This window comes from Poecile atricapillus, chromosome 38 (genome assembly GCF_030490865.1).
Source record: "Poecile atricapillus isolate bPoeAtr1 chromosome 38, bPoeAtr1.hap1, whole genome shotgun sequence".
NCBI classification, from domain to species: Eukaryota; Metazoa; Chordata; class Aves; order Passeriformes; family Paridae; genus Poecile; species Poecile atricapillus.
This window is the reverse complement of record NC_081286.1, coordinates 2496024-2522327: the sequence shown is the minus strand read 5'-3', so window position 1 is coordinate 2522327 and position 26304 is coordinate 2496024. Positions and strand designations below refer to the sequence as shown.

The window sequence follows — 26304 nt, the reverse complement described above, 5'->3', positions numbered from 1 at the left end:
GAACCCCCCAAGAGTTGGGGAGTGCCCCAAAACCTCCTCAGAAAGGTGAGATACCCCAAAATCTTTTCAGGAACATGGAATAGCCAAAAACTCATCCAGAAAAGGGCTCCCCCTCTTCTCATCATCCCCAAACTTTTGCTGTCTCATTCCAGACCCCACTCCACCTCGCCAGTCCCAAGTCAATTCATCCCACCCCTACTGGACATCAAGACCCCCTCCTAACCCCTATTTCTCCCATTTCACACCTCCCAATCCCCATCCCACACATCCTGCCTCACCCAATGCCCATCCCACCCCTCCTGATTTGCATCCCACTTAGCCCAATCCCCTTCCAACCCCATTCCACCTGATGCCTTCAGAAGGCTGACCTAGAACAGAGGCTGGACAGAGTTAAGTACAAGGTTTATTACAAGGCCTTAAAGGATACACCTTGGTAGTACAAGAGCTTGGCCGGGACTACACCCAAGATGTACCAAAAATGGTCACAAAAATGGACAACTGATCACAAGGTCTCACATTTTTAGAAGTTTAGGTCCATCATATTAGGTTTAATTGTCCAATTACAGCTTCAGATGATGAAGTCCCATCCTTCTTGTTTTCTCTCTTCAGTCCACCGTTGTCCATGCTTTTGGGCCTGAAACTTGTAATGACTGTCCTTGGTATCCAGCTAGAAAAGGAATTGTTTTGTCTACCTACTCTGTGAAGAGAGCTCACTAACACTTAATATAAAGTTCAAAACTACAAACCCAGGCAGGGCAGCCTATGAAAAATATGCAAGCTAAAACTTAAGGCATCGCACCCTGAGGGGCTGTGGAATCGAGTACTTTTGGGATGGAACTGAGTAGTTTTCAGTGGGATTGACTGGTTTTGAGGTGACAGATCAAAGCCTCTCATCTCTTTGAGTGCCAAGAAATGGAGACAACTCCAACAAATACCCCCACAATCCGAAAATCCTCTCAAGTACCTCCTTGAATCCCAGATTCCCTTGAAGCAAAAAAAAGTAAAAAGTAAAAAGTGATGAATTTGTTAATTTTTTGTTAATTTGCGAATTTGAGCCTTTGATGAATTTGTTAATTTTTTACCCCAATTTTGTATGTTTTAAAGGGATGAAGATGAATCAAAAGAAAATTAGGGCCAAAATAAAAGCACCACCAGCCCAGTGTCCTCCCAACACAGATCACTGGGAACATGGGCCCTCTGATGGGGGATGGAGCTGGGGCAGCGCACGAAGCTCTTCCTGCACTTGGGGCTCGTAGGGCTTCCCTTACCGATGCCTCCGTTGGTGTTGGGTCAAGTGAGAGCTTCTGGAGAAGCTCTTCCCACACTCGGGACACTTGTAGGGCCTCTCCCCAGTGTGGACGCGCCGGTGGGTGACGAGGGTGGAGTTGTGCTTGAAGCCGTTCCCACAGTCAGGGCAGCGGAAGGGCCTCTCCTCTGTGTGAATCCGCTGGTGCTGATGGAGATTGGAGCTGGTCTGAAACCTCTTCCTACACTTGGGGCACTCGTAGGGCCTCTCCCCAGTGTGGATCATCTGGTGGATGGTCAGGTTGGAGCTGTGGCTGAAGCTCTTCCCACATTCCCCACACACGTAGGGCCGTTCCCTGGTGTGGATTTTCTGGTGGGTGATGAGGTTGGAGTTGTGCTTGAAGCCCTCCCCACAGTCAGAGCAGCGGAAGGGCCTCTCCTCTGTGTGAATCCGCTGGTGCTGGAGGAGATGGGAGCTGGTCTGAAACCTCTTCCCACAGTCGGGACACTCATAGGGCCTCTCCCCTGTGTGGATTCGCTGGTGGGTGATGAGTTGGGAGCTGAAGCTGAAGCCCTTCCCACATTTCCCACACTTGTAGGCCCATTCCCCGGTGTGGATCATCTGGTGGCAGATCAGACGGTTGCTCCGGCTGAAGCTCTTCCCACACTCCAAGCACTTGTAGGGTTTCTCCCCATCCTGAAGCTGCTCATGGACCACCAGCTCAGAGCCCTGGCTGGATCTCTGGCCGCCTTCCTGGCACAGGGTGGGTCTTTCCTCCTCAGAGCACCCTGGGCTGGGTTTGGAGCCCCTCCTCCTGCGGGATCTCCGGGGCTTTTCCTCCCCGTTGGATTCCTGCACCATGGAGCTGCTCAAAATGGCCTCTTCCATGAGGTTCTGCTGTGGGGATTTGTCCTCCCTGGTCTCCATCCTTAGCTCCTTGTCTGGGGGAGGAAGGACAAGGAGAGGATGGGATTTGCCTCCGTGCCAGAGGGAAGGGGAAGGAGATCCCCCCAGTGCGTCCCCAGCAGGACGGCGTCGGCAGCGGGGTTGTCCTGCAGCTGGGGGCCGTGCTGGGCTGGGAGATGGAGCAGGATGAGGGGGAAAGGGGCAGTGACTTCCTTCTCACCTGCCTGGGTGTTCCAGGGCATCTTCCTCTTCCTCACAGTCTCCTTCTCCATCTGGACAAGGTTTGGGAATGAGAAATTCTGGTTTGGGGAAAACAAGGGATGAGCATGTTAAGTTTGAAGGTCCATCTGCTCAAGTCCATCTCTAGAAATCACCGGGCATCTGGGGTCCATATAAACCTCCCAAACACCAAGATTCAGCCCTGAAAATGCCTCCCAGGAGTTCCCCATCTCTGGTCTCTCCCCTTTGGTGTTCAAGGGCTCCCCACTGTCCCAGCTGCTGGCAGTCATGCTTTTACTGAGGGTCCCCCATCTACTTGGTCCCTGCCCTCCCCAGGCTGCTGGGAGTGCCAAGAATCTGAAAAGTTCCCCCCATTTCCACCTCCCCACTTAGGGATGCTGGGACCCATCAATGTCCCCCCAAGGGGCATTTTCTGATCAGCTTTGGAGTTCTTCTTTCCCCAAACATCCCCCCCTCTCCCCACAAAAAACTCAACCCAGTGACCCCCCAGGATATCTGGGCCAAGCTCCCCCTCTCTGGTCACCTGTGGGGATACGGGGTGATGATCCCACCTGTGGGTGGGGGGCTGTGAATTCAAGGAATGCTCGACCTCATGGTTCCTTCTCCTTTCCCTGATTGTCCCTCCTCCTCCTTCTCCTCCCCCAGGAACAGTGACACCCTCGGTGCCCCATTCCTGAATCCCTCACAGCCCACGGGAGGAGCAGGGAAGGAGCCGGGACAGGTCGGGGTGGGCAGTGTGAGGCTCTCGGCTGCTCCCACCTGCTGGGGCCAGGGCGGAACACGGCCCAGGGAAAAGGAGAGGGAAACTGGGAAAATTGGGGGCTGCAGATCCAAACTGGGGCTGGCTGAGGACCCTGGCTGAGGACTCCCAGCCCTTGGGGCTCCTCTGGGAAGATCTGGGAGGGGGGAACACAGAGAGGGCTGGGGGATCCCAGGAGTGGCAGCAGTGGCAGGGACTGGTTTGTACTGGGTTCATACTGGCAGTGAGGAGAAGCCTGCGGGGGGCAATTGAGACCAGGTTGGGGGCAAATGGGATATACTGGGAGTGACTGGGATCATGCTAGGAGCAACTGGCAGGAACTGAGAGTGACTGGCTGCATGCTGGGGGTGATTGGAAGCAACTGAGCTTATCCTGGGATGAACAGGGATCATTCTGGTGGTGTTTGGGATCATACTGGCAGTGAGTCCAGTTATACTGAGGCTGACTGGGAGTGGCTGAGAGCAAATGGGATTATGCTGGAAGGAAATGGGAGGGACTGGGAATACGCCCTGCGCTCCCCAGAACCCCGGTATCGCCCCCCATATGTCCCGTAAGTGTCCCCCAAACCCTCCAGGATCCCCCTCAGCGCCCGTTCGGGACTCCCCAAAGCGTCCGTGGATCCCTGAATGCTCCCGATCCCCCTGAGGCCCCTTACAGCCACTGCTGGGAATTCATCTCCCATCATCCCCCGCGCTATCAGAGTACCTCACAACACAGTTCCCCGCCCAAACCTCCTGCCGTGCCCCGCGCCCTAAAGAGCCCGGTTACAGCTCCCCAGGTTCCCCCCAAGTGCTCCCGAGCCGTATACATTTGCCCCGAGGACCTGCAGCCACGGCTCGGATGCAAAAGTGTTCCCCCAAGTGCCTTTCCACACCGCCAAACGCACCTTCCGAGCCACTTCCGGGACTACAGCTCCCATCATGCTCCGCGGCGCCCATAGAGCGCTATTCCAGCCGGGACTTCATCTCCCGTCATGCCCCGCGCACCACCGGAACCCATTGGAGCTGTGTCTACAACTCCCGTGACGCTCCGCGGCCCCATTAAACCTCATTATACTGGCGCCTACAACTCCCATCATCCCCCGCGCCCCAGAGAGCCCCCCCTCACAGCCCCGCAAGTGCCCGCCCGGAACACGAAGGGTCCCCAGATTCCTCTCCCTGACCTCCAAGTGCCCCCCTGGACCCCCAGGTGCTACCCCGGACCCTGAATTGTCCCACAGAATCCCTAAGTGCCCCTCCAAGCGCGTACCTGGCTCCCCCAAATGTCCTCCAGACCCCCAAGTTCTCTCTAAATTCCCTTCCCAGACCCAAAACTGCCCCAAATGTTCCCCAGGAAATTCTCCATGGGCCCCAGTGGCCCCTTTTACCCTGTCTGAGAAAATGATAAAAAAGATGATCAAAAGACTAAAAATAGGAATAATTAGTATAAAGAGGGAGAAGGGAATTATGGTACTTAGAACCAAAGACCAATAATGGGTTTTGTTCCTAAAAATGTATCAATTCTTTTATATAAATATAAAAAATAGGTTATAAAAATACAGATAAATATTATTATAAAAATTTAAATTTTTATTTTTATTAATTTATTAGATTTTAATTATAAATAAAAATTCATAAATTTTTTCAATATTTTGGGATGTCAGTCACAGGTGGGCAATGTCAGACATGGTGAGGCTCGGGGTGAGGAGCAGGTTGTCCAAACAGTGGCAGCCCACAAGGGGCTCATTCTTCTCTGTGACCAGACCTCCTAAGGAGACATTCAGCATCAAGATCACTTGGGGAATGCTTCTGTCACCTCTTCTCTCAACTAGAAAATAAAAAAAAATATGCCCTTCATGGAAAAAAAAAAATGTAGTGGATTTTCATATCTTCCTCCTTAACAGAACTCTAAACTGACTCCAAGCAGCTGCACAAACCTTGGACTTGAAGACAATGGAAGGAAGAGAAAGAGCCCCCGAGGTTTTCTGTATTTTAATGAACCCCAGGCTGGATTTGGGGCTGAGTCCAGGACCCTCAGGCACTGAGAGAAGGTTGAAAAAGCTGCTCAAGGAGTCAGAATTAAAACTCCAAGTCCCTTGGAGCATCCCTGGGCCCCACTGACTGCCGGCTCCTGGCACACTCAGCCATGGCATGGTCCAGTCTCACGCTGGGACACCTCCTGCACCAAAATTCTACCCTGGCAGGGAGTTTTCTTTCTCCTCACCTCCAGGCTGAACCTGCCAAGCTGCACTTTGGGGAGGTTTCCTTCTCTTGCCACTGCCAAGGAAAGCTGTGTCTCCTGCTGTTCACAAACAGAGAAGGGCTGCTGGGGGATGTGGTGGTCAGAGGCTGCCTGGGGTGCAGTGATCATGAAATCATCGAGTTTCTAAAAATTTTGTGAAAGAAGGAGGAGCATCAACAAAACTTCTACACTGGACTTATGAAAAGCAGACTTCAGCTGATTAAGGATGCAGACTTGGGGAGTACCAAATCAGGTACTGATTTTTTTTTTAAGGGAAACACTCTTTTAAAACAAAGGATTCCAGGAAGGATGGACACACTTCAAGAAAAAAATCTTGAAGGAGCAGGAAAAGCCTGACCCTCTGTGACAAAAAATGAGCTAGCAAGGAAAATGACTGGCCTGGCTAGGCAGGGAGCTTTTGCAGGAACTCAGGGAAAAGATGAGGGTGCATCACCTTTGGACAGAGGGGAAGACAACTCAGGAAGTGTTTAAGGATGTCATTAGGTTATGGAGAATGAAAAGTAGAGAGGTGAAAGCTTAATTAGAGCTTAACCTGGCTCCTTCTGTAAAGGATAAAAAATATGTTCTTATAAATACATTAATGGAAAAAGGAAGGCTACGGACAACCTCCATTCCTTATTGGGGGGGATATGGTTACCAAACATGAGGAAAAGGCTTAACCCCTTGTTTGCTTCAATTTTCAACATCAAGACAGGTTTTCCTCAGGACAAGTGTTCTCCTGAGCTGGTAGATGGGGACAGGGAGCAGAAGAGCCCCCTGTAATCCAGGAGGAAGCAGTCAGAGACCTGCTGAGCCACTCAGATGCTCACAGGTGGATGGGATCGGATGGGATCCATGCTAGGGGGATGAGGGAGCTGGTGGTTGAGCTCCCCAAGCTGCTCTCCATCATTTCTCGTCATCAGTCCTGGCTCACTGGGGAGGTCCCAGAGGACTGGAGGTGCCAGTGTGAGCCCATCCCCAAGAAGGGCTGGCAGGAGGCTCTGGGGAACTGCAGGCCTGTCAGCCTGAGCTCGGTGCCTGGTGAGGTTTTGGAACTGATCCCCTTGAGTGCCATCACACGGCACCTCCAGGATGACCAGGGGTCAGACCCAGCCAGCGTGGGTTTAGGAGGGGCAGGTCCTGCCTGACCAACTGTCCTGGGTTGATTATGATGTTAAATTGTATTTCCATTTGTCCACCTGGCCCAGACACAAGTTTTGTATTCTTAAAATTTCATCTAAGAATAAAAGTGAGTGGAAAAGAAGCACCGAGTCTGTTATCAGAGACTGTACTTGCTCCCCCCGCATCCCGGGACAGGGTTTTGACTACAGCCCAGACAGACAACAAGACACAGATCACCTTGGCTTTCCAGCTAGCCAGAGCAGAGAGGTCTTCCTGGACTGTTTTCTTTCCCTTTTTTCGAAATGAATCAAACCTGCTCTGGACTGGGGACTTGGGGGGGCACCGGGAGCTTGCACCCGTGGAACACCAGGAGCCCAGCCTGGGCAGCGGCATTTTCCAGCACCAGAGGGACTGATAACAGAGCGGACACCCACAGGAAAGAGACCCTCTGAAGTTTGTCATCTCTTCAAAGTGGCAAGAAGTTTTGTAATTTGATATTGTTCATTCTTGTGCTGTGCCTGTTAAATAAACAGGTTTTTTTCCACTTCTCTCAGAGAAATCTCTTCCCGAACTGGTTGGAGGGTGGGAGAAAGGGGCACGTGGGTTTGCTTCCCGGGGTGGGGGCGCCTCATTGGAAGTTTTCTCCCAAATTTGCCCTAAACCAGGACACAAACATGATCTCCTTTTATAACCAGCTGACCCCACCTGGTGGGTGCGGGAAAGGCTCTGGATGTGTCTAGCTTGGACACGGACAGCCACAGCATTCCCTGGAAAAGCTGCAGCCCACGGCTTGGACAGGAGCACTCTTTGCTGGCTGCAGAACTGGCTGGAGGCCAGGCCCAGAGAGTGGTGGGGATGGTCCTGCATCCAGCGGGTGTCCAGTCCCTGGTGGTGTCCCCAGGGATCTGTGCTGGGCCCAGTCCTGGTTAATATCTTCACTGAGGGTCTGGCTGAGGGGGTCAAGTCCAGCACTCACAAATTGCAGATGACACCAAGCTGGCTGCGAGTGTGGATCTGCTGGAGGGCAGGACAAGGAGACACAGCCTTAAGCTGCAGGTGTTTTAGTTTAGGGTAAATTTGGGAGAAAAATTTTAAATGGGGATTTTTTTAGCTAAAAAATATTAAATTACTGGTTTTTTTAAATGGTTCGGGAAAGAAAAAAATTTCTTTGGAGAGAAGTGGAAAAAGCTGTTTATTTAATAGAAATTGAATAGTATTAAATAATAAAACTTCGCTGCTTGATGGGATGATAAATTTAGGAAGAAAAGTCTTTTTTATGTGGTGTAGCTCGGCTCGTTCATGTTTTTATCAGTTTTTCTGGCACTGAAAGGTGCCAAGGCCCAGGCCCCGGTGGGTTACAGGTGTGAGCTCCCGGGGTTTGGCTGGGTGTTTTTAGTCTAAAGCCAGTTTTCACAGATTTAGTAAAAAAAGGGTCCAGGGAACTCCTCTGCTGCAGCCAGCTAAAACTAACTAAAAGCTAAAGAAAAGTTCTCTCTTGCTGTCTGTCTGTTCTGCAGACACCACAGTCCAGGAGCGGGATGTGGGGGAATGATGTTTTCCTTTAACACAAACTGCGGCTTCTTCTTCCCCCCTCTTTGCTCTCAGAGCCAGTCTTAAAGGTGCAGAACTTAATATATAACATAAACTGGATGACTGGGGATACTAGTATCATTAAGTCACCCTAGGACATTCTACTTTTTTATCTTTATATCGTAAACTTATTATTAAAATTAATACATATATTTTAACTGTACAACACATACATTACATATAGACAAGGGCATTCATTTATGATTTTCATTTAATAATCAGATTTCTTTGAGGTACACAGAGCATTGGCTACTATATATGAATCAGGGTAGAGGTAGAGTTTTGGCCACTTCTCTCTTTCAGCAATGTCCAGGGCCAGTTGAACAGCTTTGAGTTCAGCAAGTTGGCTTGATCCACCTTCTCCTTCAGTGGCCTCTGCGACCTGTCGTGTGGGGCTCCATACGGCTGCTTTCCACTTCCGGTTCATCCCTACGATGCGACAGGAACCATCAGTGAACAGAGCATAGCGTGTTTCTTCTGCTGGCAGCTGGTTATAAGGTGGAGCTTCTTCAGCTCGTGTCACTTGTTCCTGCTCCTCTTCATCAGTGAGACCAAAGTTTTCACCTTCTGGCCAGTTTGTAATTATCTCTAAAATCTTAGGGCGATTTGGGTTTCCAATACGGGCGCGCTGTGTGATGAGGGTGATCCACTTGCTCCATGTAGCGTCGGTGGCGTGGTGGGTAGAGGGAACTTTTGCTTTGAACATCCACCCCAGCACTGGCAGTCGGGGTGCCAGGAGGAGTTGTGCTTCTATGCTAATCATTTCTGAGGCAGCTTAAACTCCTTCATAGTCAGCTAAAATTTCTTTCTTTATGGGAGTGCAGTTGGCTTCGGACCCTCTGTAGCTTCGGCTCCAGAATCCCAGTGGTCGGCCTCGAGTCTCCCCAGGCACTTCCTGCCAAAGGCTCCAGGACAGACCATTGTTCCCAGCTGCAGAGTAGAGCACGTTCTTCACATCTGGTCCTGTCCTGACTGGGTCAAGGGCTACTGCATGAGCGATCTCCTGCTTGATCTGAGCAAAGACTTGTTGTTGTTCAAGGCCCCACTGGAAAGTGTTCTTTTTGCAGGTGATCAGGTAGAGAGGGCTCACAATTTGACTGTACTCAGGAATGTGCATTCTCTAAAAACTTATGGCACCTAGGAAAGCTTGCGTATCTTTCTTGTTGGCTGGTGGAGACACTCCTGTGATCTTGTTGATGACATCAGTAGGATTTGACGCCGTCCATCTTGCCACTTTACTCTCAGGAACTGGATCTTTCAAGCAGGTACCTTAACTTTGTTTTTTTTGATGGTGAAACTGGCTTTCAGAAGAACTTGGATGATTTTCTCTCTTTTTTCAAAGACCTCTGCAGCTGTATTTCCTCACACAATGATGTCATCAATGTACTGCAGATGTTCTGGAGCCTCACTCCTTTCAAATACAGCTTGGTCAGTCCATGGCAGATGGTGGGGCTGTGCTTCCACCCCTGGGGCAATCGGTTCTGAGTGTACTGCACTCCCCTCCAGGTGAAGGCAAACTGAGGCCTGCATTCTGCTGCCAGGGGAATGGAGAAAAATGCATTGGCAATGTCAATAGTGGCGTACCACTTTGCTGCTTTGGACTCCAGCTCGTACTGGAGCTCCAGCATGTCCGGCACGGCAGCGCTCAGCGGTGGAGTCACTTCATTCAATGCACGATAGTCCACAGTCAATCTCCATTCTCTGTCAGATTTATGCACAGGCCAAATGGGGCTGTTGAAGGGTGAGTGGGTTTTGCTGACCACCCCTTGGCTCTCTAGTTCTCGTATCATCTTGTAGATGGGGATCACAGCATTTCGATTTGTCTGATACTGCCGGTGATGCACCATTGAGGTGGCAATTGGTACTCGTTGTTTTTCTCTTTTCAGGAGTCTTACTGCAGATGGGTACTCTGACAGTCTAGGCAAGGTGTTCAATTGCTTGATGACCTCTGTCTCTACAGCTGCTATTTTAAATGTTCATTTAAGTCCCTTTGGGTCTTTAAAATACTCACTTCGGAGGAAGTCTATGCCCAAAATGCATGGGGCCTCTGGGTCAGTCACAATAGGGTGTTTCTTCCACTCATTTCCAGTCAGGCTCACATCAGCTTCCACTAAAGTAAAGTCCTGTGATCCCCCTGTCACACCAGCAATAGAAACAGATTCTGCCCCTACATATCTTGATGGGATTAGTGTGCACTGTGCACCAGTGTTAACCAAGGCCTCATATTTTCGTGGTTTTGATGTGCCAGGCCAACGAATCCACACAGTCCAAAAGACACGGTTTTCTTTAGCTTCTACTTGGCTAGAGGCAGGGCTCCTCTAAGCCTGGTTGTCTTTCTTTCTTTGCGTATATATCTTGGAGGTTCTTTCAAGGGAATCAGACATGTCATCATCATCATCATCATACTTGGCAGTTTGACTACAGGCTACTGGAGCGGCTTTCTTTTTGGTGGAGTATCCCCCCTGAGTCTTTCTGTCTTCCAATTCATGCACCCGTTTTGCCAGAGCAGCAGTAGATTTTTTATTTCATCTTTTCATGTTTTTTCCACAGTCATGCAGGAAAAACCACAGCTCGGCTTGTAGCTTTTTCTCTCTATCTGGAGAACTTCTGCATTGAGTACCAGGGCTCCTGGTCTGTACCGCCGAGACTGGAAGGAGGTCTTCCTTGAGTTTCTTGAAATTTTCTTCTGTTTTGTCTTGGAAGTTTTGCATGCGTGTTCCCATAACTATAATTGTTGCCTGTATGGGGCCATGCTTCTTCGCCATACCCAGCACAGTCTCCTCTCTGTCATCCTGCTTCATTGTTGCAAAACCAGAAGCTTATTCCTGTGGCTCAAGTCGAACAAGTTTTCGCCACATCACAGATGTACATGGTACCAAGTCTGGATTTCTAGTACTTAACTCACCCACGAAGACAATCTCTACTATTGCTATTTCTCTCAAGCACTGAATCCCTTGTTCTATAGTCTTCTAATGAGTTTGCTGTATATAGAGATCGTCTGCACACAGATATCTTTGTGTTACACTTCTCAGGACCTGTTCCCAGAGACTATAAGGGTCAGGCCCCCTCATCATTCCTTGATTGATAACCGGATCGTGTGACAGGGACCCCAGATGCCTCGCTTCAGTGCCATCCAGAACTGTAGCCTCACCTGCAGCATCCCACAGACGGACTAACCAACTAATTATAGATTCATTAGGTCATCAAGTGTAATCCTTTCTCAGGCCACGAAGGTCCTTCAGGGAGAAAGGTTACCAGTGCCTTCTGATTTTTGATCAGTTGCTGGTCTTGAGGGTCCTTCCCCCGCATCGCCATTATCATCATTTACTGGCTGATGGGTTTTGATTTTGAATTTCATGCCTCTCATGGTAGGAGCAACAGACACTGGCTTAGGCTCACTGTCCGGTTTGGCCACTGGCTTAGGCTCACTGTCTGGTTTGGCTGCTGCCTTAGGCTCACTGTCTGGTTTGGCTGCTGGCTTAGGCTCACTGTCTGGTTTGGCTGCTGGCTTAGGCTCACTGTCTGGTTTGGCTGCTGGCTTGGCTGCAGCCGGAGTGACTGGGGTAGCTGCTGATTTATCTGCCTGCCCTACAGTATCTAGCAGCGTGCAATAAGCATACTCTAGGGCCCAGCTTATTGCAATGATATTTTTCTTCTTAGAATCATCACAGCAATTCTCTTCCAGATATTTCCCTACTTCATCTGGGTTCTGAATTTGTTCACGTGAAAATTCCCAGGCTGGGGGATCAGAAAATTCCTTCAGAGTTCGGCCAATTCTCTCCCATTCTCTACACCACTCAGGATTTCTCACACCTGAGTCTACTTCTGGGGCAGGGGTCTCGTTGGCTCCTCTGGATATCTCAGCCCTCATTCTAGAGAAGTTGCAGACCGTATAGAGGAAGCTTAACAGCTGAACTACCAGGAAAGTGACCAGGAATGTGGTATCCTTAACACTCAGGGGAAACTGGATATTCTCAAAGAGGAACATAACAGATTCAAAGGAGAAGAAGGAAAGAAAAGGCTGAAAAGCCTCCTCCCCTGCTCTTCCTCTAACAAACTGGGTACAATTACTAATAAACTCCCAAAATGTGCTACTGGGACTGGGAGGCAGAGTCGGGGGAAGAAACCATAAGCCAAACATACCTGACAGAAACTTCAGTTGTTCTATGAACTTCCTATAAATCATTATCACCAAGCCCAGCACAATAACCATTCTAATCCGTGCCTCTCTACTGTGAAAGAGGGCAAAGACAGGTATTAAAACCTCAAACAATTCTAGGGACCAGATCGACATGAAGGCCTCCACCCCGAGAGATATTATGTATCCAAACAACATGGCTACTGACTGCTTTATCCCAATACAGAATAAATACAACCAAAAATACAACCAACAATCAGTACAGGTTTTTCCACTTTCTCTTGCCCCGCACTGGGCGCCAAAAACTGTATTTGTCCTAGTTTAGGGCAAATTAGGGAGGAAAACTCCAAATGGGGATTTCCCCAGGGAAATGCCCCTCCCTACCAACTGGTCTGGGAAAGGGAAAAAAAAATAAAATTGCTTGGAGAGAAGTAGAAAAAGCTGTTTATTTAACAGAAATTTGAATAATATTAAATAATAAAACCTCTTGCTGTTCGATGGGATGGCAAGTCTAGGAAGAAAAGTCCTTTTCATGTGGTGTAGCTCGGCTTGCTAAGGTTTTTATCAGTCCCTGTGGCGCTGGAAAGTGCCGAGGCCCAGGCCCCGGTGGGCCACAGGCGTGAGCTCCCGGGGTTTGTCTGGGTGTTCAGTCCAGAGCAGGCTTGCACAGATCCAAGAAAAGGAGAAAACAAAGGTCCAGGGAACTCCTCTGCCTCAGCTAGCTAAAACTAACTAAAAACCAGAGAGAAGCTCTGTCCCGCTGTCTGTCCGTGCTGCAGACACCACAGTCCAGGAGCGAGATGTGTGGGAGTGATGTTTTTCTTTAACACAAACTGCGGCTTCTTCTTCCCCCTCTCTTGCTCTCAGAGCCAGTCTTAAAGGTGCAGAACTTAATATATAACATAAACCAGACGATTGGGGATACCAATATCATAAAGTCACCCCAGGACAATTGCAAAAGCAGAAGCTTATTCCTGTGGCTCAAGTCGAACAAGTTTTCGCCACATCACAGATGTACATGGCACCAAGTCTGGATTTCTAGTACCTAAGTCACCCACAAAGACAATCTCTACTATTGCTATTTCTCTCAAGCACTGAATCCCTTGTTCTATAGTCTTCTAATGAGTTTGCTGTATATAGAGATTGTCTGCACACAGATATCTTTGTGTTACACTTCTCAGGACCCATTCCCAGAGACTATAAGGGTCAGGCCCCCTCATCATTCCTTGGTCGATAACCGGATCGTGTGACAGGGATCCCAGATGCCTCGCTTCAGTGCCATCCAGAACTGTAGCCTCACCTGCAGCATCTCACAGACGGACTAACCAACTAATTATAGATTCATTAGGTCATCAAGTGTAATCCTTTCTCAGGCCACGAAGGTCCTTCAGGGAGAAGGGCTCACCAGTGCCTTCTGATTTTTGGTCAGTTGCTGGTCTTGAGGGTCCTTCCCCTGCATCGCCATTATCATCATCTACTGGCTGATCAGTTTTGGTTTTGAATTTCATACCTCTCATGGCAGGAGCAACAGACACTGGCTTAGGCTCACTGTCTGGTTTGGCTGCTGGTTTGGGCTCACTGTGTAGTTTGGCTGCTGGCTTGGCTGCAGCCTGAGTGACTGGGGTAGCTGCTGATTTATCTCCCTGCCCTACAGTATCTAGCACCGTGCGATAAGCATACTCTAGGGCCCAGCTTATTGCAATGATATTTTTCTTCTTAGAATCATCATAGCAATTTTCTTCCAGATATTTCTTTACTTCAACTGGGTTCTGAATTGAAATTCAGAAAATTCCCAGGCTGGGGGATCAGAAAATTTCTTCAGAGTCCGGCTCATTCTCTCCCATTCTCTACACCACTCAGGATTTCCTGCACCTGAGTCTACTTCTGGGACAGGGGTCTCGTTGGCTCCTCTGGATATCTCAGTCCTCATTCTAGAGAAGTTGCAGACAATATAGAGGAAGCTTAACAGCTGAACTACAAGGAAAGCAACCAGGAAAGTGGTATCCTTAACACTCAGGGGAAACTGTTTTTTTATTTTCAAAGAGGAACATAACAGATTCAAAGGAGAAGAAGGAAAAAAAAGGCTGAAAAGCCTCATCCCCTGCTCTTCCTCTAACAAACTGGGTGCAATTACTAATGAACTCCCAAAATGTGCTACTGGGACTGGGAGGCAGGGTCGGACGGAGAAACCATAAGCCAAACATACCTGGCAGAAACTTCAGTAGTTTTATGAACTTCCTATAAATAATTATCACCAAGCCCAGCACAATAATTATTCTAATCCGTGCCCCTCTACTGTAAAAGAGGCAAAAGACAGGAATTAAAACCTCAAAAAATTCTAGGGACCAGATCCACATGAATGCTTTCACCCCGAGAGATATTATGCATCCAAACAACATGCCTACTGACTGCTTTATCTCAATACAGAGTAAGTACAACCAAAATACAATCAGTAATCAGCACAGGTTTTTCCAAATTCTCTCGCCACACGTTGGGCACCAAGAACTGTATTTGTCCTAGTTTAGGGTAAATTTGGGAGAAAAACTCCAAATGGGGGTTTCCCCAGGGAAAAAAATTCAGATGACCCCTCCCCCCCAACTGGTCCGGGGAAGAAAAAAATTTCCTTGGAGAGAAGTGGAAAAAGCTGTTTATTTAATAGAAATTTAATAATATTAAATAATAAAACTTTTCGCTGTTTGATGGGATGGTAAATGTAGGAAGAAAAGTCTTTTTTATGTGGTATAGCTCGGCTTGCTAAGGTTTTTATCAGTTTTTCTGGCGCTAGAAAGTGCCGAGGCCCAGGCCCCGGTGGGTCACAGGCGTGAGCTCCCAGGGTTTGGCTGGGTGTTTTTCAGTCTAAAGCAGGTTTGCACAGATGCAGGAAAAAAAAGATAAAAAAGGTCTAGGGAACTCCTCTGCTGCAGCTAGCTAAAACTAACTAAAAGCCAGAGAGAAGCTCTGTCCTGCAGTGTGTCTGTTCTGCAGACACCACAGTCCAGGAGCGGGATGTGGGGGAATGATGTTTTCCTTTAACACAAACTGCAGCTTCTTCTTCCCCCCTCTTTGCTCTCAGAGCCAGTCTTAACGGTGCAGAACTTAATATATAACATAAACTGGACGATTTGGGATACTAGTATCATAAAATGACCCTAGGACACCAGGTTTAGGCTGGACAATAGGAAGAAATTCTTCCCAAAAACGCTGATTGGGAATTGGAATGGGCTGGCCGGCAGGAGGTGACAGAGTCACTGTCCCTCTCCAGTGGCACTTAGTGGCACAGTCTGGGTGACAGGGTGGTATGAGGGCATTGCTTGGGCTTGATGATCTCAAAGGTCTTTTCCAACCAATTGGATTCTGCCATTCTGTGATCATTGGGACACTCTGGGGAAGCAAGGGGCCCTTGTGACACTGCGGGGTGTCACGGAACTGACAGGACCACAGTGACCCTGTGCAGCCCCATAGAACCAGGGGTCCATTGTGGTGCTGTGGGGCCAAAAGGAACCAAGGGGCCTTTGTGATACTGGAGCCTCATGGAATCAAGGGCCCATTGTGACACTGCAGGACCTGGTGTGACCAGGGGTCCATGGTGACACTGCACAACCAAGGAGAATTGTGGCACTCTGCACCACACAGTGGCCTCATGCAGCCAAGGGGCCACAGTGACACTATGGGGCCTCAAGGAATCCAGAAGAGCGCTGTGACACTGTGGCCTGGCTCTGAGCCAGAAACCAGTGAGCAGCAGAGACCTTGCTTTTGAAGGGTGTCACATTGCCAAAGCTGAAGTGTCCGAGTATCAAGGAACAACTTGAGGTTACCAAAGTCCCAGCACCCACGTTCCATTCCCTCATTTCAAGCTGAAAGCAGAGCTCCACTTGTGACTCTGCTTTTTAATAATAAATGTAAAAATTCAACAAAATTCCTTTAGAAAGACCCCACAAAGGTTCACATTGTGAGAGCTCACTCGAGACAGCCCCAACTCCTGTCCTGGTTCAGTCCCTGTCAAGCCCACTGTGGTTTCCAGCTGCTTTGCTCTATCTCCCCCCAAATCACCATTAATTCCACTGAACCAAAACAAATCCAAGTCCTTGTGGGTTGGGACAAGGGCAGGGAGAGGTCACTCAAGGATCACCATCACGGGCGCAACAGCCCAACATGGGGAAATGAACTGAACTTAGGACTGAGCAAATCAGAACAGGAGAATGAGGATTAAAATCAATCTTAAGAAACACCTCCTCCTGCTCCTGAATTTTTCTGTCCGGGCCGCTGCTCGCAGGGCACAGAGAGGGGCCCGGCCATGTCCCTCAAAACCTCCCTGGGAATCGCCCCAGAGCCCTCAGCCTTCCTTGTGTCCATGCTCGGGGCCTCTTGTCCCTCCCAGTGGCTCCCGTGGCTCTCCCAGTCTGTCCCAGTCACTCCCAGCGACCCCGCCTGTCCATCTCGACCCCTGCGTGGATTTGACGCCCGTCAGCCAATCAGAGCGCGGGTCTCGGATGACTCATCAGTTGCCAGGCAGATCCCCAGAGCCGAGTGCCCGCGCTGGACCCGGCCTCCCAGTGCCCTGCGCTTCTTTCACAGTCCCTCCCAGTGCCACCACAGTCCCCTCCAGCGCCACCACAGTCCCGCCCAGAGGCCCCAGAGTCCCTCCACTCCTTCTTAGCCCGTTCCCATTCCACTTCCAGTGTATTCCCAGTTCATTCTCACTTCACTCCCAGACCTCCACGCTCTTACCCAGTGGCCCCACATCCACTCCCATCTCTTTCAGTGCCACCCAAGTCCATTCCCACTCCCTGCCAGTCCATTCCCAGTCCCTCTCAATACCAAACTGCTCCTGTCCTCTCCCTCCCACTGCCCCCCCCAGCTGATCCCAGTGTGTCCCCGCTCTCTCCCAGTGCCCCCACCGTTTCCATCTCCCTGGTGCCCTTTAACTCCCAGCCCGGCCCCGGCCGCCTGCTCTGCTCCGAGATGGATTTCTACCCTGCTGAGATCCAGCGGAGCTGGTCCCAGGGCCAGCAGGAGCTCTCGGGGCACGTGGTGGCCACTGCCATGACCCCAACGAGGACTGGACCCAGCAGCTCCCGGTGCTGCTGGAAACTGCCCCCGGCAATGCGGGCTCAGCTCCAGCTTCCAGGTGGAGCACGTCAGCCTGGAGCACCCCCTGAGCCGGCACTGGGGCACGGCCCGGCCCCCACAGCGCTGGGGGCAGCGGGGGAGGCCCCGGGGAGGCTGGGAGGGGATTGGGGTCTGCTGGGTGTAACTGGGAGGGAGTTTGAGAGAGACTGGTTTAAACTGGGAAAGGGAGTCAGGTGCCTAGAATGGCTGAGAAGGGGTTTGAAGGATATTGGGGAGGGTGGGATGACATTCTGGGGATCCTGGTGGAAACAGGGAGGGATTTTGGGGGTGCTGGGTGTAACTGGGAGGGATCTGCGTGAGCCAGGAGAGGCTGGAAGGAGACTGGGGCTGGAAAAGCAAAGGTTCGGATGAGGCTCTTTGTGCTTGGAAGAGTCTGGGAGGGGTCATGGTGAGTCCCGGTGGGACTGGGAGAGGGTTTGGGGGTCGTGTGGCAGTGGGGGGCAACTGGGAGGGGGCTGTGGGATCTTGAGAGGAACAGGAGGGGCTTTGGTGGATCCTGGGGAGGCTGGTGTTATAGATACATATCATAGTGTTGGCTTTTCACAAATATTAAAATGAATGTTATGTGTATAAGAATGAAAAATTTTGTTGTATTAATATAGTTTTCTTTATTTCTGTTATTGAGGAAACTTAGAAATAGTAGTATAATACATATATGTTAGGCTATGGCATAGTATTAAAATAAAAACTGCTTTTGTTTGTATAACCCAAAGACTAAGAAAAAATAGCTAGAGAACCCCTGCATTCATAAACTATCTTATCCAGATGAAGACAGCAGTGACCAGAACTCTGCGGGAGGAATTTATTGCATTTCTGGTATCAGGGAATGTAAATCTCAATGGCGCCAAGAAGATTGATCTATTGGGAAGGGGGCAAGAGAAAACTAAACAGAAGAACACCAAAGATCCTAAGAAAAATGTATGAATATGTATGAGAATTTATGGATATGTAGTAGGATTCTGTTATTAAGGGACAATCCCTTGTTAGTAAGGGGTACTCTCTTGGCTGAATGCAGAGACACCCAGCCATATCTGTATACTTTATTTTTATCTCCTAATTGTCTTTTTATTAAACTTTTAAATTCTATAAAAAATATGTGAACCTTTTTTTTCACACTGGGAAGGGACTGAGAGGAGGTTTCAGGGGGTCCTGGGTGGGCTGGGGGCAACTGGGAGGGTGCTTGGAGTGTCTGTGAGAGGTTTGGGGGGTCATGACCCCTGCAGACCCCCCAGAGATGCTGCTGGACCCCGGCCGCAGCAAGAAGCTGACAGGGATTGGGGGCTCCATATTGGGCTTTGTGTTCCTGGTGCTGGGGCTCAGCTTTTGCCTGCACAAGAAGGTTGGGGGGGAGGCCCTCCCCCTGAGTATGTGTGCTCCCCTGGGGCCCCCAGCCCAGTGTCACCCCCTTTTCTCTACCCACAGAGTTCCTGAGCCACCGGCGGCCGCAGCTGCTCCCCATGGCCTTGGGCCCAGCCAGGCCCCCTGCTCTGTACCCGTGATGATTTTGGGAGGGGGTCGTGTGTCCCCCCAGCCCCGCTGTCACTTTGCCCCCACCATGCTGCTCCAAGTGTTCCCAATAAAGCTTCCCAGTTCTCCCTAGTCCCATTTATGGGGGCAGTGGGGAGGGACTTGGGGAGATCGTGCAGGGGGGCTGTGATTGGGGGGAGGGGAGCAGAACATGTGTCCCCACCTGTGTCACCCAGCTCTGGGGGGTCCTTGGGAGGCACCTGAACCCCAGCATGGTACCCAGCAAACCCCAAAAGCGCCAGGACCCCCCAAGGCCGCCAGGGAAATTTGGGGAGGGAGTGCATGGGGAGCACCCAGTCTGGGCCAAGAGCCCAGTGCTGCCCCAGCCCGACCTGCCCCGGGGCTCCATCCTGGCTCCTCCTGCGGGATGCGACTTTGATGGGAAAAGGAGGGGACAAGGGCGGGTGCTGGGACGGGGTGGGGAGCAGGACAAGGAATGGAGGAAGAGGAGGGCAGAGGAAGGAAAGGAAGAAGAGCCGGAGAGGACAAGGAGGAGGGATAAAGAAGGAAGAGGAGTGGGATTTGTACCAACCCAATTTGGGGGATCCCAGCCCCCTCTGTTTCCCCACTCTTTTGCCCCCTTTCAATCATCCTCTCACTCCCCAGCCCTGTTGCCAGTGCTTGGGTCTGGGGGTTCCAGGCCCCTCCTCCTCAGTCTGGGGATCCCATCCGCCCTTTCACTCAATTCTGGCACCTCCTGGCAGCTCTTTCCTGGGAGAAATCCTCAAGTTTGGGGATTTTTAGGGTGCAGCTTTGGAGGGGGACAGCTCTGTCTGGCTTTCCCCTCCCTGGTGTGGCCTCTCAGCTGCCCTCCACACCCTGGGGGTGCTGGGATTTCTCCCCTGGGCACAAGGACTTTCCTTCCCTTCCAGGAGCCCAATGCTCAGCTGGGGCTCCAGGGCAGGGGGGTCCTTGAGCAGCTGCCCCAGAACCTCTGCCAGGGGCTCCCAGCGCAGCTGCAGCTGCTCAGCCTGGGCTCCCTAAAGCCCTCAGCAAGCCCCAAGTCCCTGCCAGGAACCCTCAACTCCCTCAAACCCAGCATCCCCCACAGCTCCTGCAAGTTCCCCCCCAGCACCGGCCATGGCCATGTCCCCACATGTCACTGGCCATGTCTATGTCCCACAGTGTCTATGTCCCTCAATGCCCCCACTCATTCTTAGTTCATTGTCTTTATTTTTACCCCAATTTCAGGTGTTTTCAAAGGATGAAGAGAAATGAGAGGCAAATCAAGGCCAAAAGGACTTCTGTGTCTGTGGCGGCTGAGGATCCCCATGCTTGGGTGTCATCTAGAAAACCTTAGATTGGCTTTTGCATGTGGAATAGTTTGTTGTTGTTGTTGTTTAGAAGTTGTTCATTGTAGAATGGTACTGGTTGTGGTTTTTTTGTGTGTTCCAATTGAATGTTTAACTGTCATAAGCATTATCCCTATTTTCGTAATCCCTTACTCATTTGTTTGTTGCTATTGATGCATTGTTTGTAAATTTAATAATCTCTTTTAAGTTTGTTACTTTTGAGGTTTTCAAAGCAAATCCCCTCACCAGCAGCATTTTACAAAGAATTTTGAACCTGCCCCAGAAGACTTGTAACTTGACACCACAGCAACGGTGAATACTAATGAGGAACTTTCCCTCCAAAACCTCAGTTACCCCAACGACAGCAAACTGTTGGAGGAGGAGATGTTACCAGCACCAATCAACAACAGCTATAGGGGTGGGACTGCCAGCAATAAACTGAGGGGACAGAGATTATAAAAGGACCTGTGAAGTTTGAAGAACTGCCCTTTAACTGTGGATTAGCTGCAGCTGAGGACCTGACACTGCAGACTCTGGTCTACATTTCTTTTAGAGACTTTTTATAAAAATTTGAATGCAGATTAGCTGCATTCACTGCAGTGCTGCTGAGTTCTTGCTTTGGGACCAAAAACGCCGGTTCGGCCAGAGGATTCCTCAATCCTCAGACCTGGGACTTTTTAAAATTTCTTCTCTTTTTTTCTCCCTCACCCATTATCCCTTCTTCCCCTTTGTCTTTTTCCCTTAATAAACATCCTAGTTTATTTAAACCCCCAAAGTTGCATCTTTTTCCTCACATTGGGTGGGAGGGAAGAACCCTTTTTGGAGGGGTTTCCACCCCACTGTCTCCAAAATCTCAGTCTTTGCCCTGATCCATCAACATTTAGCTGAGGAAAACACCCTTGGGCAATAGGAAATCAAAACTGTGCAACCACTGAGGTTGGAATAGTCCTCCAAGACCATCCAGTATTCCTTGATGCCACCAGAAGATAGGATTGAATGAAAAAGGTTTTCTGGCATTGAAAAATCAATAAATCTGCTCTCCCCAAGGAATTCCCATTCTCAGTCAGTGTCCTGATGGATATTCCTGCCCCTGCGTTCATCCACGTGCCAACAGAGAGCCAGGAAGATGTGGAGCCTCCAGCCAGGTGTCTTCCCAACACGGATCACCAGGACCACGGATCACCAGGGCTCTGCCCAACGGAGGTCACTGGGGATCATCCAACGCTGATCCTTCCATGGGGAATGGTGCTGGAGCAGCGCACGAAGCTCTTCCCACACTTCCTGCAGGGCTTCCCTTAGTGGTGCCTCTATTGGTGTTGGGTCAAGTGAAAGCTGTGGGTGAAGCTCTTCCCACACTCAGAACACTCATAGGGCCTCTCCCCAGTGGGGATGCACTGGTGTTTTCTCAGGTCAGAGCTCCACCCATAGCTCTTCCCACATTCCAAGGAGGTACAGGGTTGTTCCCCTGTATGGATCACCTGGTGCCTGATCAGGGCCCAGCTTTCTCTGAAGCTCTTCCCACATTCCCCACTCTCATACGGCTCTCCCCCATTGCAGATCCTCTAATGCTGCATCAGGTGGCCCTTCTGGCTGAAGCTCATCCCACATTCTCCACACTCATAGGGCTTTTCCCCAGTGTGGATCACCTGGTGCTGGATCATTTTGGAGCTGTAGCTGAAACCCTTCCCACATTCCAAGCACTTCTGGTGCTTCTGCCCGGCCTGAGCCTTCTCCCCCAGCTCTGAGCTCTGGCTGGATCTCCAGACACCTTCCTAGACCAGGGGGGACATTTCCTCCCTACAGCTCCCTGGGCTGGGTTTGCAGCCCCTCATCGTCTGGCATGTCCAAGGATTTTCCTCCTCTTCCACCCAGCCACTCCTTGGGAATGAAAAATCCTGGTTTGGAGGAAAAAACAAGAGGAGAGTGCCTTGGTCTGGGGGTTCCTCCTTGTCCAAGTTCATCTCAGGAAGTCACTGGGCATCTTGTGTCTGTAAGAACCTCCAAACCACCGAGATTCAGTCCAAACATCCTCCAAACATCAAGACACAGATCAGAAACTCACCAAATATCAAGATTCAGAAAAAATCTCTTCCAAAATTGAAAGATTCAGCCTGTGCAAAAAAATCAAAGCACCAACATTTAGCCCAATAAAGCTCAGAAACACCAAGATTCAGCTCCGTGAAAATCATGGATCCACCTCCCCGGTCACCTGCTGCATGTGGGGGGGGCAAGACTCCTGGGGCTGGGGGGGCTGCAGATACAGGGAGGGCTGGAACCTTGTGGTGCTGCCTCTTTCTGCTCTTCCTCCTCCTCCTGTGTCCCTACTCTTCCTCACACTCCTGCTCCTATTCCTCCTTCTCCTGCACAATCACACCTTCTCCTCCCATGATCACTGGTTGACCATTTTGTTCTTCAACCCTGCTATCCCTTCCCTTCCCCTCCTGCCCCCAGGCCCAGCACCCACTGCCCTCTCCCTCTTCCCACCCCAGTCCCACAGCATCCCTCTGCAGGGGCAGGGATGCAGCTGGGCCAGCTCAGCCTGGGGCAGCACTGGGCTCTTGGCCGCTTCCATCCGCACTCGCTCCCGGCTGCAGCTGCTCAGCACAGGGGGGCCTGGCCTTGGCACTCCCCTTTCCCCAAGTTTCCCTTGCAGGGGGCACTGGGGCCCAGGGGTGGTGCAGGTGGGCTCCAGGTGGGGAACGCTGGCAGCTGCGGGTCTGCCTGGATACTGGTGTTGCTGTGTGGATGAAATGATTTCTGCTGCAGATCCTGGCCAGAATAAAGTAATGCCTTAATTTTATGTTGTTGGAGAGCTTTTGCTCTTCCCACAGTTCAGGTGGCAAGATTACACCATTAGAATGTTTTTTCTTTATAATCCTACTTTCATATTGCCAGTTCGGTTTGGGCCAGGGGTGTAAGAATCAATTTTCATTCTTAGGAGAAGAAGTAGAAAAAATGTTCATTGCTTTAGACTCTTTGTCCACGTGTTTGTGTGACTGTTAGAAATTGAAAAATTTTGGTATGGGTTTTGCAGTGTTCACCTTTAAGCTGCAATTGCAAAATGGGAAGAGCTTTAAAGATAATCCTTTAACTGGTAAACAGTTAATAGAACACTGTTCAAAAAAATCACCAAAACCCTAGCTTTTGGAGGGGGCAACATGTGAGTCACAGGATGGTGCCCTGGAAGACAAGCTTCCTTCAAGGCAGCCAGGAGAGGAGCTTTAGAAATGCAAATTAACACTGCTGGGGCAAAGTGTGGACCCTGCACCAGGGGCTTCTTGGCTGGGGGAGGAACTGATACAGGAAACGCATATATATATGAAAATTCAGAATCTCAGAAACCGGTAATGTGCTTAAGCAGGTAAAGAATGAGAGGAATGACGGGTTTGTCTTTACAAACAAGCTGTGGGTCTGCTGATAAGAGGCAGCTATCAGTGAGAGACAACAGAAACAATGGGATGGATTCCACTAAAAGATGAAAGAGGCACTGAAAGAACACTATGAATTCCATAAAAGTTAAGAATTAAGAAGGGATTATGCATTGGGGGGGCGGGGGGGGGAAGATATCGCAGGTATTAGGCATTCTGGGAAGTCTGTATCTCTCAAGTACCTCAGCCTATGGGGAAAGAGAGAAGGGAACAAGCAGCCGGGAGTTAGGATAAAAAGGAGGCTGGGCCCTCCAAAAATTTGACAGACCCCAGGGGAATGCCCCATGGCCTCTCCCTTTATTCGAATAAAGTAAAAGGACTCCTCTGTCTCCTTTTTGGACATAAACCTCTGGCGTTTGTGGATTAATTTTCCTGACAAGAGGAAACAAAAATACAGCTTATTTAACAATTTTGTAAAAGGTAGAAACAACTTGTAACAGAACACAAAGGAATTTAGTTGCTAGGCGAAGACCATAAAGGTAAGATGTAGATTGTGAAAACTCGGTGAAGCAAGACTTAGGTATTGTGAAAACCCAAAAAAGCAGAACCTGTGGCTTAAGAAGCCAGCAAGAACCAGACTCCTGGTTTTGACCAGGACAAACTGACCCAGAAGTTAGCTGAGCCTCCACTGCACCTGCCCAGAGACGGGGCTCAATCAGCAAACACTGAGGAAGATGTCTTGACTTCATCACAAAACTCTCTGCCCATGAGACCACCTGGAGGTGCAGCACTACACAAGACTCATTAAAATATTAAAAGCGAGAAGGCAGAGAATGGCCAGGGAATGGGCAGGCAGGGAGGTGTGGGCTGGTTGGATCAGTGTGTATTTAAAGCTGAAGCTTGTCTCCACCGGGCATTCATGTATGGTGGAGAATCCCCTATGCCTCCCAGCAGGAAATAAAACATTCTGGCTTTACAATTTTAATTGCAAAGTCATTATTCCGCAACACAGAATTGGGCTGATTCCCTCTGCCCCTCAACCCAAGCTCTGCCTTCTGGCACAAGGGGAATTTGCACAGCTAAAGGCAGAGCCCACAGTGAGGATACCTCACTCTGCAGGAGAAATTGGTTAAGCTGGAAACAGCAAATGGAGAATGTTGTGAAAACTTCACTAAAACAAGTGGAAGGAATCATCCCTCTCCACTCTCCAACCTGTGCTGTCACTGTCTATGTTATATAGCATGTATCAGACCACTGCAGAGGTCTGTTTCTCCTGTCACAAGTTCAGGGAAATCAGCTGGGAATCCAAGTACTTGATGCTTTAATTAGAGAAAAGGGGTCAACTGATGCAGCCCTGCCTGGAGGGAGCACCCAAAAAGGGGGAAAAGATGAATGGCCACCTGAACAAATCCTGCAACACCATGGACCAGCCCCAGGGAACCCTAACAAATTCATATCAGATACCAGAGAACTAATTTATCCATGGCATAATTAGATTACAGGATGTCCTCAAAACAATACCCAACCAGACAGTTCCAGCTCCTGACCTTCCTGCCCACCAATCCACCCAGATGAGGAACACAACATTTCACCGTGGGATGGGATCAGATTATCTTTTATCAGGAAAAGGAGGGGTTTGTGGAAAGTTAAATGACTCAAACTGCTGTTGGCAAATAGATCACAAAGGAAAAGCGGTGAAACAGATAACAAGGACCTAAGAAAGCAGCCCGTGTACTGGTCCAAACATGGAACAGATGGCAATGGAACACATCTCCATGTTTCCCTGGCAGACCTTGGGTTAAACAAATGCTGTTTCTCCTCTTACGTTCTTCAGCAACTCTCATCTTTTCACCATGCACAACACCTTGCTGAGTGCAGCTCATTCAGCAGCTGAGCAAGGGGATGCAGGGGGCAGCCAGGCCTCCTGAGCCAGAAACAAAAGGACAGCGAATGAGGTCACTGAGAGCAATCCCAAAATCAAAGAAGACCCAGGAAGAAAAAACAGAGTCAGTGAGTGATCTGCTTGCAGATAGGGCCAGGGACTTGTATATAGGGAAGCAATGAGCAAAAGCAACAGTTTCAGAAAATGTTACTAATTGACAAGGACCGCTGCTCAGATGAAGTCCCGCTAAAATCCTGAACTTACAGAAAAAAAAAGACTTAACAGAGTAATCAATATCGGATGTTATACAAAGAGGGTACTTATTTACCGGGACATGGAGTAGGCGAATCGGGAAGTCTGAACCTTCCAAGCACCTCCGCCAGTGGGAAAAGGGAGAGGGACATGCGGCCCGGAAAATTAGAACAAAAACGGGGCTGCGTTCCCCAGCAACTGGAGAGAGCGCATGGCAAATGCCCCATGGCCTCTCCCTTTGGGCAGCAATAAAGTCATTTGCACACCACTCCTCTGGCTCCTTTGGCCACACAAACCTCTGGCGCCGGGAATTTTCCCGCCCAGCCCCGGGCACAGCGCAGCCACCTCCGGCCTCCCGACACGAAGCGGGACGAGCCAGCGCTGCTCCGGCACCGGCTCCTGCCGAGGCCCCAGCGGGAAGGAGACCGCGGGCAGCCGCTCCCGCAGCGCCCTCACGCCAGGGCCAACACGGGCCGGCCACGGCACAACTCGTCACAGCCCTTCGCCGCCCCCTCCGCCCGCACCGAGCCCCGAGCCCCGGCAGAACCGAGCGCGGCTCCCACCTGCGATGGCCGGGGCCGCCTCCGAGCTCCGCCGCCGCCTCACCGGGCTCCGGCCGCTGCTGCCGCCG

General features: G+C 50.2%; 2 protein-coding genes across 3 annotated transcripts; one reads left to right on the top strand and one right to left on the bottom strand.

The window, feature by feature from the left end:
- Positions 1–406: 406 nt before the first annotated feature.
- Positions 407–26304, bottom strand: LOC131591200 (zinc finger protein 239-like). 2 transcript variants are annotated; one of them, XM_058861677.1, is made up of 3 exons: positions 26237–26304; positions 2373–2451; positions 407–2187 (listed from the first exon to the last, which is right to left on the bottom strand). In XM_058861677.1, the coding sequence occupies exons 2-3, from the start codon at positions 2422–2424 to the stop codon at positions 1265–1267; spliced, it is 975 nt and encodes a 324-aa protein (XP_058717660.1). In that variant the 5' UTR covers positions 2425–2451; positions 26237–26304; the 3' UTR covers positions 407–1264. The 2 variants fall into 2 exon arrangements, with proteins under 2 accessions (XP_058717660.1, XP_058717659.1); XM_058861676.1 differs by lacking the exon at positions 26237–26304 and adding an exon at positions 2916–4032.
- On the top strand, positions 16517–18960 carry LOC131591189 (uncharacterized). The gene is given in 5 exon segments (XM_058861660.1): positions 16517–16838; positions 16985–17269; positions 17272–17321; positions 17324–17393; positions 18585–18960. Coding segments are annotated over 5 exon segments (1095 nt in total). The 3' UTR covers positions 18953–18960.